The following is a 13,559-nucleotide window of genomic DNA, read 5'->3' as shown; positions in this document are numbered from 1 at the left end:
ATACCACTGGCAGGTTATGCCATGGACAGAGGGAAGGCTTTAGAGAGAAAGTGAGAGTGTGGCTGAAGTTATCTTGAAATATGAGCTGAAATAAGAAAATTAAACAAAGAGGAGTTATTACAAAGAGAGGAAGCAGCACATGAGAAAACAGGGCAGAATACAGAATCATGTCACTTTGAGGACCGGCCAATACTAGATTAGCTTCAGAGTGCACAACTAGGTGCAGATGAGAAATGGATGACAGTAATGTTAGCAATAACAAGGCCAGAGCGGTCGGCAGGAACTAGATGATACATTCTTGCTAACAGAGAGTTCCTGGCTTCATTGTCTATGGCAAGCAGAGTCACTGAAAGACTTTTCCATGAGTTTTCTGGCCATTAGGGAACTCTTGTTCTTTACCCTGTTAACAGTAACTCGACCCCTTTGCTTAGATTACTTGAGATACTTTAGCAATTATTCCGTGATAGTAGCTGCTTCGAAGACAATAAATGGTATGATATTCAGGGACTGAATCTGGGGGCTAAAATAAGATGCTACATACATATAGGAAGAAGATTCCATAATAAAGTTCCATTCTCAAAGAACAGAAGAACAAAATAACTCAGGTAAAGGCAAAGCATTCAACATGTAGATTGAGGTGTGGTTAGGAAATCAGGGACCAAACATGGGCACTGTGTTTCTTATAAAACGGAGGGGACCAAGGTTGCCTGTTGTCTTCAGGAGAGCGGGAAGCGATAGCAGGAGATGTGGGACTGGGTAGTCAGATTTTCTTCTGTTCTTTTGACCTACACAGCTTGGACGCATCTTTGCTCTCATCAAAGACATATTTGATCTTGAATGATAAATTTTAGAGCAGTGAAATATGATGAAATTTATTCAAGAAATGACTAATCTTTTTACACATCTGCATAGCATTTTTAGAGTATCACTGAGGGTAGAAAGTCAGAATGTCTTAACTTCTTTGAGCTTCATTCTCCTCATATGTAAAATATCTTTATGGTGTATTCTACATTTAAATAAGAAAATGTGTGAAAGCACACATGCTCCCTGGCACATAACAGGCATACAGTTAACTGAATAGTTAAAAATTGGCTCTTTAATTAACAGGATGTGAAGTCTGGATGATTGCTCTTCGAAGGGCTGATCTGAATTCCTTATTTCTTAGACTGTAAATCATCGGATTGAACAGAGGAGTGAGGATGGTGTAGGACACTGATATTAGAGTGTCTTGACTTGAAGAGTAATTAGATTTGGGCCTTAAGTAAATGAAAGAGGCACAACCATAATGAACAGTTACCACAATGAGATGGGAGGCACAGGTAGAGAAGGCTTTGTATCTTCCAACGGTAGAAGGAATTTTTAGAACGGCAGAGATGATGCGGACATAGGAGACCATGATAAGTAACAGTGGAATAACCAAGACAAACACACCGAGCATGAATATGACCAACTGACTGAGGCGAGAACGATGAGATGCCAGCTTGAGGACAGGAGAGATGTCACAGAAGAAGTGATGGAGCTGGTTGGAGGAGTGGAAGGGCAGGCGAAATACCAGCGAGGTGGTGACCAACGAGACAGTGAAGCCACAGAAACAGGCAGCAGCCACTAGTCCCACACACACCCCATGCCCCATGAGCACCATGTAGCGCAGAGGGTTACAGATGGCCACGTAGCGATCATAACCCATGGCTGCCAGCAGGAAGGAGTGAGAGCAGATAAGGAAGAAGAAGGAAAACATCTGGATGGCACAGCCCAGGAAGGAGATGGTCTTCTTCTGGGCCAGCAGGTCCACCAGCATCTTGGGTACAATGACGAAGGTGTAGCAAGTCTCAGAGCAGGAGAGTACAGCAAGGAAGAAGTACATGGGGGTGTGCAGGGCTCTGTCCAGCACAATGGTGGAAATGATGACGGCGTTGGTGCCCAGAGTGAACAGGTAGACGAGCAGGAAGACAACAAAGAGCAGCCGCTGCAGCCCGGCTAGAGAGGAGAAGCCGAGGAAGACAAACTCTCTCACCAGCGTCTCATTGACCCACTCCATGGTCACTGCTGCACAGGAGAGCCAGAGCCAGAGCCAGAGGCCCGGCTCCAGGGAGGGAGAAATGCACGGGAAACTCAGCGCAAAGTCTGCAGCTGGCAGGCATTTCTAAACGTTTGGTGGAACTCATTCATTCCCTCCAAGAAACATCTGCTGAAATAAGAATTAAGGCTAAACACAGAATAGGATAACTGGCGACCAGTTAGGAGGCTTTGTCTGAGCCTCAGAAAATGTTCTCTCTCTAGCAGAGGATTAAGCAATTGTCTATTCAGTTTCCCTTGTATCTTACTTATGAATTATCTAATGAATTGTGTTTTTCTTGCTCACTAGAAGCCCAAGGCAACTAGCTCTCCAAAACTGAGAATAATGGTTAACTTCAGCTATCTGAACTTGATCAGAGCGTGGAATAAAAGAATGAGTAGTGCTCAGACACAGCATGTGAACTTCAGATTATCAACCAGAAAACGAGAAGGGAGAGGAAGAATTAGATAAACTCTAAGCAAAAGTGTAAGAGGATTTGTGTTTATTGATGACTTATTATATGCTAAAATACGTGGTAAAAATATTATATATCTTCTGTCAACGATTCATTACAAAAATTTTACATCGATACCCAAAACAATAAGGAAAAAACCACCCTTTAGTGCTGAAACCAGTTTGAAACATTACTCAAGTTCTGCAAACTAGAATAGTGAGCCAAGGATGGAACAGAAGATAGCATTACTTAAAAGAAAACGTTCTCCTTCTTTTAGGAAGAGAAGAGTCATCAGAGTATTAGAAAGAGTCTCATTAACATGCATGTTGCAACCCTTCTCACTTTTCCCATTCTGAAACACCTCAAAGAATCTCAGAGAAACAGAGTTTTGCAAAAATGTCCAAGAGCTTGTCTCAGAGAGTGACAGAGAATGTGACAACTGGGCAGTTTTCCCCTGACACAAATCATAGGCTTTATATCTTTTACAACTTGTTCTTCTAATAAGGTTCCTTTTGAATATGAATATTCTTCTGCTAAACACAGTTTGCAAACTACTAGAAAAAAAAACTATTTCTAAAGTCATTTTTAGACCTTATATCACATGCTTTTTTTCATGGGTGTATTTCCCAACTGCCTAAGCCTAAGAAGTAAAGTCTGTGTTCCCTGGATGCAAAATCATTTAGTAGTTATAGGCTGTATCCAGTCTTCATTTATATACTTTCCAGTATATTTAAATACTTTTACATTATTTTGTGTTGAGGAATTATCTGCATCTGCTACCAGAATTTCTTGGTTTTGCATTAGAAAAAATCTTGGGAAAATGATAAGAAAAAAGAAACTGATCATAAATTCAGATTTCCCCTAGTGTTTTGAAACAGACGGAAATCTCTTTGTCTAGGTGGAGGTGTTATATAGGGAACCTGTCTCATTGGTTTGCCTTTTCTTCATATAATTAGTATATTCATACATATGTATATAATGGGGATATACATGACATATCCATTCTTTGCATTTATAGTAGCAAACTTTGGTTTCCTAGACTCTAAGTTAAATGATTGAAAATTTCTGAAACTCACTTTATCTATCCTTAGAATTTGGAGATAATAATTTTCATTCTTTCTTCATTACTAGAAATTGGTCCTAAACTTAGTAGGTGTAATTATTTGAAGTTAATATTAAGATACTCACACATGCTGGTTTTATAGTCCTTTAAAACAAATAATAGAAATTTTTCATTCTGTAGCCAGAGATATTTCTACGACATATAAATGCAAAGAATGGATATGTCATTTATATCCCCATTATATACATATGCATGAATATACGAATTATATGAAGAAAAGGCAAACCAGTGAGACAGTTTCCCTATGTAACACCTCCACCTAGACAAAGAGATTTCCGTCTATTTCAGAACACTGGGGGAAATCTGAATTTATGATCAGTTTCTTTTTTCTTATCATTTTCCCAAGATTTTTTTGTGTCTCTTTTCAACTCACTCACCTATAATCCCTACCATACTCTCACTCCACTGAGCAGGAATTATAGACCACAGAAGCTAGAGTTATCTGATTATGAAGGAGTGCCTGTATCTAGCCAATACCAAAAAAAAAAAAAAAAAAAAGGTAGCTTGGATTATTTTTCATTAAGACCCATGAGGATAGCTGACTTCAGGTAACTGGATTTTCTACATGCTATTAATATAACCCTACAGTCTAAATGAGGTGTGGCTGATATATTTGCCCTTTTCATGGTGTATGGAGACCCAGTGGCACAGTTCATCTGAGAAAGCAGCCCCGATTGGCCAAGAACACATCCAAGACCACCACAGGGCGTCATATCAGTACTATGGACAGAAAGATATAACAGCAAAAGAATAAAAAGATCTTCCAGCCAAATACCCACAAGCCTTGAAACTAAGAGAAAAGATCCCTCCATTTGGAGTGAGAAGATCTGTATTTTAGGTCTAGCTTTGTGTGACTTTGGCCAAGGTACTTAACTTGGATATTTAGTCTCCTTATTTTAAAATTAGGTGACAGGGTAGTGACTGTAATAAACTGTTAGGATGCACGGAAGGTACTTAAGCAGAGGCTCCTTGAGTAATATCTTGCAGACGTTTTTGACTTAGGGTAAGAGTTGAGTATTGACCCTCAATAACGTTTCAACTCAAAGAGTCCAAAATTCTCTACTCAGATGATCCCCAAAGTCCCTTTATGATATTCTAGAACCTGGGGATGGAATTCATGTTATAATCCTTGGAGATGACATTTCTATACCTTATTTTTCTAATTCCTTAGATGCTCCAAGGAATTTTATATAATTTAGATTTAAACAGTGACTCAATATTTGAGGGTACTGGTTACTCAAAAAGGAAGCAAACCTATGATTTTTCAAATGCAAAATTTTGAGATATTCAAATACTTCTCTCAGGGAAAACATCAGTCAATTAACTGAGAGAAATTATGTACACAGCCTCAGAAAATAAAGAGAAGGAATTTTTGTATTCTTAGATACACATGAAAATCCTGAATTTGCCATATTAAAATGGAGTTTAAGTATCAGATTTCAATTGTAGCTGAAAACATACATGAGTACACAGTAGAGAGGAAGTGAAGATTTAGTATATGTTTCATTTAATCCATGAAAATCCAAAAAAAAAAAAAAAAAAAAAGTAAAGAAAATCTAGCAGGGAGTAAAAATGAACAAGTCTGATCACTAAGAAAACTTCAGAGAACTATATGGATGATGCCCAATCACTTTTAGTACCTGGAGTTAAAAGCAGCCCCTGGTTCTCCTTCTTAATAACCCTGGCACTGGCCAGAAAGCTGTCACTGATCTTCTAAGGAGGTCGAAAGGGAGGTGTCCACAAGCACTACTCCTCACTCAGGTCTCGACCCCACAGAGCCTCAGACTAGATCAATATCCCCACTTCAGTAAGTACCTACATTGCTCTCCTTCTTTCAATTCAGACAGAAGCAGCTATTCAGTATCTGGGATCCCTTTAAATGTAGATTCTAAGCCAAAGGTCAGGGCCTGAAGAAATATCAGCAGAAGAGAGTGAATCTGCCTCGAGATGGAAGCTCTCATCTGCCTCAACAGAAGGAGCCTCCCCTATCCATCAGGACTTTCAACGTCTCCAGCCAAAGTCATCATCTTTAGAAGTTCTGGTGACCAACATGGGGTGTGGATATTAGAAGCATATACTGTGACTGTTGGACTCCTGAGGCTGTATCTACTGCCCTGGAGACATTGTCCTGCATGGGGTTAATTAGAAGTCAACTTTATTTTGGAAAAATAACATTGCAAGGTTCTCAAAGGTAGCCTTAGTTGAGGAACCTGGGGACTAGAAGCCATAAGCATAATTAGCCCATGTCTTCATTGGAAATTAAGTCCATCTGTTATGGATTCTGCAGGAGAAATCACAATTAAGTCTGCAATGCATCAGACTAAGTGGAAAATGTTTATTGAATTTTAGGTCAGGAAACCAATGTATCTGTCCAGTGATTCTCAACTTTAATGTTTATAAGAATCAAAAGAGGGTTTCATTACAAATTTATCTTCTCAGGTTTTTGCCTATAGAAGTTCTCATTAGGAACATTGGGGTGTTCTGCAAAAACTTAAATTTTTAACAAGTATCTTAAATCTAGTTGAGCTCTATTAATAAATTACTTGTTACCTTACAAATGGTTTTTACTGGAATGACTGTATATAAAGTTGTCAATTTCATCAAAGCTACTCCAAAATCAATATAATTCCAATCCAAACTCTGGCATGAATTGTGAAGGCAACCTGAAATTAAACATTTATAAAGTTTACTTGGAAGAATAAGACACTTTTGAAAAAGGATAAGTGATATAGGGGCTCACTCTTCCCAGTAGTAAGACGTCTTAGTCATAGAAAGAACATGCTACTGGAACATAAGGAGTTAAATAAAGAGACAGAAAGGAGAGCGCAGAAAATGATCTGTGTATAGTTGGGAACGTGGTCTTTGACCTCACAAGTCAGTAAGAGCACTGTGAATATTCAGTAAATGATACTGGGAAATCCATCTCCTTCAGTGTACCCATCACTCGGAAGGATGTGTCCTGGCAGAACAATGAAAAGACTTACCGAAGGCTCAGTTAGGGCACTACTTGTGGGACAACACATGATGGCTCCCCGTGTGTCTACTCAAGGCCATGTATACTCTGAACCAGCAAACTAGGCATCGTGCCTATCCTCCAGTAGCAAGAATATGTAGGTCTGGAAGTTGGTGTAAGGGGAGATGGAAATGGCTCCTGCCAATATTACCCCTAATGACTGACTCACATAATTTTGAGCTTTGTAATCTAGATGCGTTACTTTTCAAAGGAGTGTTGCTTCTATCAGAAAATACAAAAAACAGAAATTGAGGCTTGCCCTTCGTCACTTTAGTCCATTTCTATTGTACAAATAATTTATAGGCATAAAGGGACTTTTTACATTAGCTAGGGTAACTGATCCTATTTTTTTTATTGCTACAGAATTGATTTTATTTTTCTGAAAATGTTTTGTTTAATACAAGAATTTAAACTTAAAGTATAGATCTGTAAGTCATAGATAAATAGATCATTTTATGAGTATTGTTTAGAATAAGAAATACAGTTAAATATTTCAATTAATATGTAGATTTTTGAAAAGTACAATTATTCTAAATTTTTTGGTTTTTAGCTCCACAGATTACACACTGTTTCCCATATAGTATATCAACTTTCTTGATGAAAAAGCCAATAGGTATTTTTCTTTTTAAAAATATTTTAATTTATTTAAAATTTTTCATTGAAGTATAGTTGATTTACAATATTGTGTTAGTTACAGGTGTACAGCATAGTGATTCAATATTTTTGCAGACTATACCCCATTGTAGTAAGTTATTACAAGATAATGGGTATAGTTCCCTGTGCTATACAATATATCCTTGTTGTTTATCTATTTTATATATAGTGGTTTGTATCTGTTAGTCCCATATCCTTATTGCCCCTCTACACTTTTCTCTCCCTTTAGATAATAACAAGTTTGTCTTCTACATCTGTGGGTCTGTTTCTATTTTGCATGTACATTTATTCATATGATTTTTTTAGGTTCTACAGATAAGTGATATCATACAGGATTTGTCTTTTTCTGTCTGACTTATTTCAGTAAGTATAATATTCCAGTAGTTTATTCTTTCTGCTGCTATTGTGAATGAGATCATTTTCTTAATTTCCCTTTTGTATAATTCATTGTCTATGTATAGAAACGTGGCTGATTTTTGTGTGCTGATTTTGTATCTTGCAGCTTTACTGAAATTTGTTTTCTAGTTCTAACGGTCTTTCTGATTGAATCATTAGAGTTTTCCATATATGACTATATCATCTGCAAATAGAAATAGTTTTACTTTTTCCTTTCTGATTTGGATATATTTTATTTCTTTTGCTTATCTCATTGTTCTGGCTAGGACCCCTGATACCACATTGAATAGGAGTGTTGACAGTGGGTATCCTTCCCACTGCACCCAGTTTTAGAGAGAAAGTTTTCAATTTTCTCCCATTTATCATTATTTAGCTCTAGAGGTTTTATATGTAAACTTTACTGTGTTAAGATAAATTCTCTTATACTCATTTAGTGAGAGTTTTAATCATGATTGGATGTTGAACTTTGTCAAATACTTTTTTCTGCCTCTATTGATTTGATCATGCACTTTATTTTATTTTCCTTCATTAATGTGGCATAGCACATTGATTAATTTGCATGTGCTCAACCATCCTTGTGTCTCAAGATTAAACCTCACTTAATAATCATGTGTAATAAATTTAATGTGCTGTTGTATTTAGTTTCCTAGTATTTTGTTGAGGGTTTTTGCATATATGTTCATCAAGGGTGTTGGACTGTATTTTATCTGGTGTCTTTATCTGGCTTTGGTATCAGGGTGATGTCAGCCTTATATGTTTGAAAGTGTTCCTTCTTGTTCTGTTTTTTGGAAAAACTTCATACAAATTGGTGTTAATTCTTCTTTGCATATTTGGTAGAATTCACCCATAAAACCATTTGGTCATGGGCTTTTCTTTGTAGGTAGATCTTTGATTTCTGGTAAATCTCTTTATCTGTTAATGGTCTGTTTAAGCTTTCTATTTCTCTGTGGTACAGTTTTGGTAGATTATGTTTCTAGAAATTTGTCAATTTCTTCTAAATTATCCAATTTGTAGGTGCACAATTGTTGATAATACTCCCTTATGTCTGTTTTGTAATTCTGACACATACGTTATGTCTCCTCTTTAATTTTTTATTTTATTTATTTCAGCCTTCTTATTTTCCCTACTTATTTTAGTTAAGGCTTTGTCAATTTTGTTCAGTTTTTTTTTAAAACAGGTTTTAGTTTTATTGACTTTTACATTGTTTTTCTAGTCTCCATTTGATTGATTTCTTCTCTGAGCTTCATTATTTTATTCCTGTTAACTTTGGTCTAACTCATGTGGGTTAAACAAATGGTTTAATATTTTTGAACCTCAGTTTCTTCCATAAAATGGTAAGATCAGACAAGGAGAGCTCAAAATCACTTCCTGATTTAATGCAATTTATATGAGTCTTCCCTGCAAATCAGAACAAAAACAAAGCATAAAATCAACTTACAAAAATAAAGATAAATTTCTTTAGACATTGTTGATTGGTAACTTACTTATGTCATCACTCCTCATGCCTCCTGCTTTTCTCCTAACCCCTTATCAGTGTGCTTAACTTGTGTTACTCATTTTTTCATACCACTATTATCAGCTTTGTACAAAAACACATTTGTGGTTTTGATGGAGGCATTTCACTTTTGTCAAAGTCTTTTTGTTCTCAATGTAAGGATGTCTAAGTCTGTTTTCCAGTGCCCATTGGAGAGACAGAACCAGAACATAATCACTGAGTCCATCCTTATAGGCTTCTCAAACTTTGGGACATCTGAAGAGCCTTCTCTTCATTATTTTCCTCCTTATCTGCCTGATCTCTCTGATGGCCAGTGTCACCATAAAGATTATCATTTGTCTGGTCTTTGTTTGTTTTTGTCTAGATTGACCTTTGCACAGGCCTATATTCTTCTTTCTCTTTGCCCTTTCCTGCTCTGAAACCTATTACACCTCAGTCACGATATAAGAAATGCTGACCAACCTGCTTTCCACAAGTCTGACTATTTCTTTCTTTGGATGTTCTGCAAAACAAATCTCTTTGTGGGTTTGGCTTGTACCAACTGTTTTTAATTGCTGTGATGAGCTATGATCACTATGCTGCCATCTGCAACCCTCTTAACTGCACACACATTGTCAGCCATGCCACCTGCGTGCAGTTGGTTTTAGCCTCAAGCTTCTGTGGTTTCCTGATCTATGTGGTTGTCAACGTCCTGGTGTTTAGTGTACCTGATCTCGTGGAGGCAAAAGTTGTTTAAACAGCATACAAAAGCATTACTCAGAAAGTTGAAGACTGATAAATTATACTTCATTATAATTAAGAACTTTTGTTCATCAAGACTGAAATGCAATTTTCAGAGTCAGACAGGATATTTGAAATGCACATCGCTAATTAAATACTGATTTCCAGAATGTGTTTAAATCTCCTGGAATCAATAAGAAGAGATATCTCTCTTTTCTAATGTACAACACATTGAACAGGACCTTCAAAAAAAGAAGAAATCCAATTGGCTGATTAACTTGTGAAAAGCTGTTCAATCTCATTAGTATCATGGAAGTGCAAATGCAATTACACAGACATACCAGGATGTCTCAAATGAAAATGAGTTACAACGTCATTTCAGGCTGAGGTTTATTTCCCTCACTGCCCAGGAAGAATCTGGAGGATGTGGAAGGAGAACAGCTGAGGAAAGGAGAACAGCTGAGGAAAGGAGAGCATGTTTGACCCTCACTTATTGTTGCAGATGTGGAGCAACTGAAACTCCCATTCAGTACTGGTGGGAGTATAAACTGGTACAACCACTTTGAAAAATGATTTGGTAGAGTCTAGCATCATTGAAGATAAACATATTTGATATTTACTGTGTAACAGATCACCTCAAAGCATAGAGAGGTTAAGATTCTTGCTTGTCTTTTTGTGACTGGCTTATTTCACTTAGGAAGAGAATTGTTATTAATAGAGTTTCAGATTTGCAAGATGAAAAAGCTCTGGAGATCTTTTTAAACAACAATTTGAATATACTTAACACTACTGAACTGTACACTTAAAATGGATAAGGTGGTCAATTTTATGTTAAGTGTTTTTTTTTTTTTTTAACCACAAAAAAAAAATACTTCTTGCTGTGTGGGCACGTTGCTTTAGGTTTGACTGATCTAAGCTGAATTTAGCATGACGAGTCTGCTTCAAGCTGTATATCTCTTGGGTTTGGCCCCCTTTCAATAGATTGGTATCAGATTTGTACCAGCTATTTCTAGTCTAGATCCCAGACTTAAAAACATGGAGAGCTCATCCTATGGTGATAGCAGAAAACCCACAGTGCTTCTTTTGGCCAAGGCTTGGAACTAGTGAGCTATCCCTTCTGCCCATGTTTCATTGGCTAGTAGAAATACCAATACCAAACCCACAATGCTGGCATGCTGTTGGTGGGAATATAAGTTGGTATAGCCATTAGGGAAAACAGTACAGAAGTTCTTCAAGAAATTAAAAATAGAACCACCATGTGATCTGGATATCCCATTTCTTGGCATTTATCAAAAGAGTTTGAAATCAGAATCACAAAGTAACACCTATATCTCCACATTCATTGCAACACCATTCACAACAACCAAATATGAAAACAACCTAATGGTACAAATCATAGGAAATGTATAAAGAAAATGTGGTATATACACATAACAAAATATTATTCAGCCTTGAAAAAGAAGGAAAGTCTGCCATTTGCCACAATATGAGTGAACCTCAAGACACTAAGTGAAGTAACCCAGACACAGAAAGACAAATATTGGTTGGCCTTCTTATACGTGGAATCTAAAATAGTCAAAGTCACAGAAGCAGATAGTAGAATGGTGGTTTCCAGGGGCTGGGGAGAGAGGCAAATATGGAGATGTTGGTTAAAGGGTATAAAGTTTAAATTATGCAAGAGAAGTTCTGGAGATGCACTATACAGCATAGTACTTAGAGGTAAAACTACTGTGCTGTATGCTTAAAATTCGCCAAGAGGATAGATCTTATGTTAAGTTTTCTTATCACAGTTAATAATAATAGTAATTAATAATAACAAAGTTGACTGGATAAAACTTTGGGAAATAATGCATATGTCTATGGCTTTGATGGTGGTGATTGTTTCTTGGATATATACTTACATCAAACTCAACAAGTTGTATACATTAAATATGTACATCTTCTTCCATGTCAATCATAACTCGATGAAGTTGGTTTTTTAAAAAACTGCTGTGAGTTTGGAATAAATGATGGATATCAATAACACAAAGCTGTTCAGCATTTAGATTCAACTAGATTAAATTCTACTCTTCTTACTTCTTATTTCTTCGTGAGTATTATTTCTTGTTCTCAATTATTTTTTGTTCTTCCTTTGTTCTCACTTTGGGTCTCAGGATCATTACTTCTTCATCTATCAGATATGTGATGAATTCTTACTCTGCACCAAGCCATTGTCAGGGGTCTTCAGTATCCACTGACACCACGTGATGGTGAAATCACATTCATTCCTAGCTTAGTCACAAGGCAAGTGGAAATCAGAAATTTTGGAAATTAGAAAAGAAATACACATTTTTGTTCAAACTAAGAGGTGATTTATATTACTGGGGAAACATTGTCTGGGACCATTTATTTGCCAACATTCAGCACATGTTTATTTAGTATCTCCTGTGTATAACAATACACTATGTTAGTTTCTGGATAATGGAATAGAGAGGTTGAAAGAAATGAACTTGGTAGTTAATGGTGAAATGAGTCACCTTTCGGCCTTCACAATAGAAAGCAACATTGCTTCATCGGTCCTCTCAACCTAACAGAAAACAACAGTTCTAAGTATAAATGCAAAAGCACGTTTTTAACTGAACAGACATGTTTTACACATACTGACCATGAATTATATGTGCAATTTCCTTTTCATCCCTTTGGTAACATGAAATTGACAAATCAACTTAAAATTAGTCAAATTTTCTAAAATTGCTGCATCTGAGAGGGGCTTAGAGCCTTCCGCTCCCCAAGCCCTCATGCGTGGGCCCAATCTGGAGTAATTTGGCATTTGATGACTTGTCCCTACTTTCCGCAATCAACTCAGTTGTTAATTAAACCCAGTGCAACATCTCCATGGTGATGACTCTGGCATCAGGAGACCCACAGAAGAACTGCCCGCTACCAATAAATGCAGTGAAAGTTCCAGCTGCTCTGTGGTCACTATTAGATGTGACTTGTGGTCTTCGGCCAATTGGTACAAAATGTCAGAAAGAAATTAGCTCTGTTTGATTTGAGTTGGGGTCTAAGTCCCCAGAACATCATCACATGCCTACCCCTGAGTAAAGATCAGTAGCATCGGGCCCATTTTGACCCTTCCTCCTTTTCCATTTCAAATTGGATTCTGTCCCTGTAGCCTCGGTGCTTTTGGCTTCTCTCAGGGGGAGGGAGAGGCAGGTGGGAGTGAGCCCCTCTATGAGTAACAGACATCCATGTTGGACTGAGCAGCCACAGCAGTGAGAAACTGGACAGTGGACAGGGAACGAGAGTGAACATCTATCCCCCAGCAGGACCCTCCCTTCACAGCTCAGGTAAGAGACAGAGAAGGGTGATGGGTCCGTTCCGGTGCAGTGCCAGTAAAAGACAGAGACAGCCACAATTAAGAATGTGGACTCCAAATGTTGTTAATCAGGCCTAATTAAACTTTAAAGTGCATTTTTATGAAACTATGCATATAAATTTTATACATATTGTAGATGAACTGACTCATTGCTCTTCCTAAATTTACGTAGACACTGTCTTGGTTCTGATTTAATTCAACAGTGCACTTAACAATATTTTAATCACCAAATCTTGTGTTTCATTATAGTAAGAACATTTAACATGAGATGACCTTCTTTTTAACTGAAG

At 37.2% G+C, this 13,559-nt stretch overlaps 1 protein-coding gene across 1 annotated transcript; it reads right to left on the bottom strand.

The window, feature by feature from the left end:
- Positions 1–569: 569 nt before the first annotated feature.
- On the bottom strand, positions 570–2,453 carry LOC105069566 (olfactory receptor 10K1-like). The gene has a single exon (XM_010955711.2). The coding sequence runs from the start codon at positions 2,036–2,038 to the stop codon at positions 1,097–1,099; it is 942 nt and encodes a 313-aa protein (XP_010954013.2). The 5' UTR covers positions 2,039–2,453; the 3' UTR covers positions 570–1,096.
- Positions 2,454–13,559: the final 11,106 nt, after the last annotated feature.

The sequence above is a fragment of the Camelus bactrianus genome, chromosome 21 (assembly GCF_048773025.1).
Source record: "Camelus bactrianus isolate YW-2024 breed Bactrian camel chromosome 21, ASM4877302v1, whole genome shotgun sequence".
Lineage (NCBI taxonomy): Eukaryota > Metazoa > Chordata > Mammalia > Artiodactyla > Camelidae > Camelus > Camelus bactrianus.
This window is presented reverse-complemented; position numbering and strand designations above follow the sequence as displayed.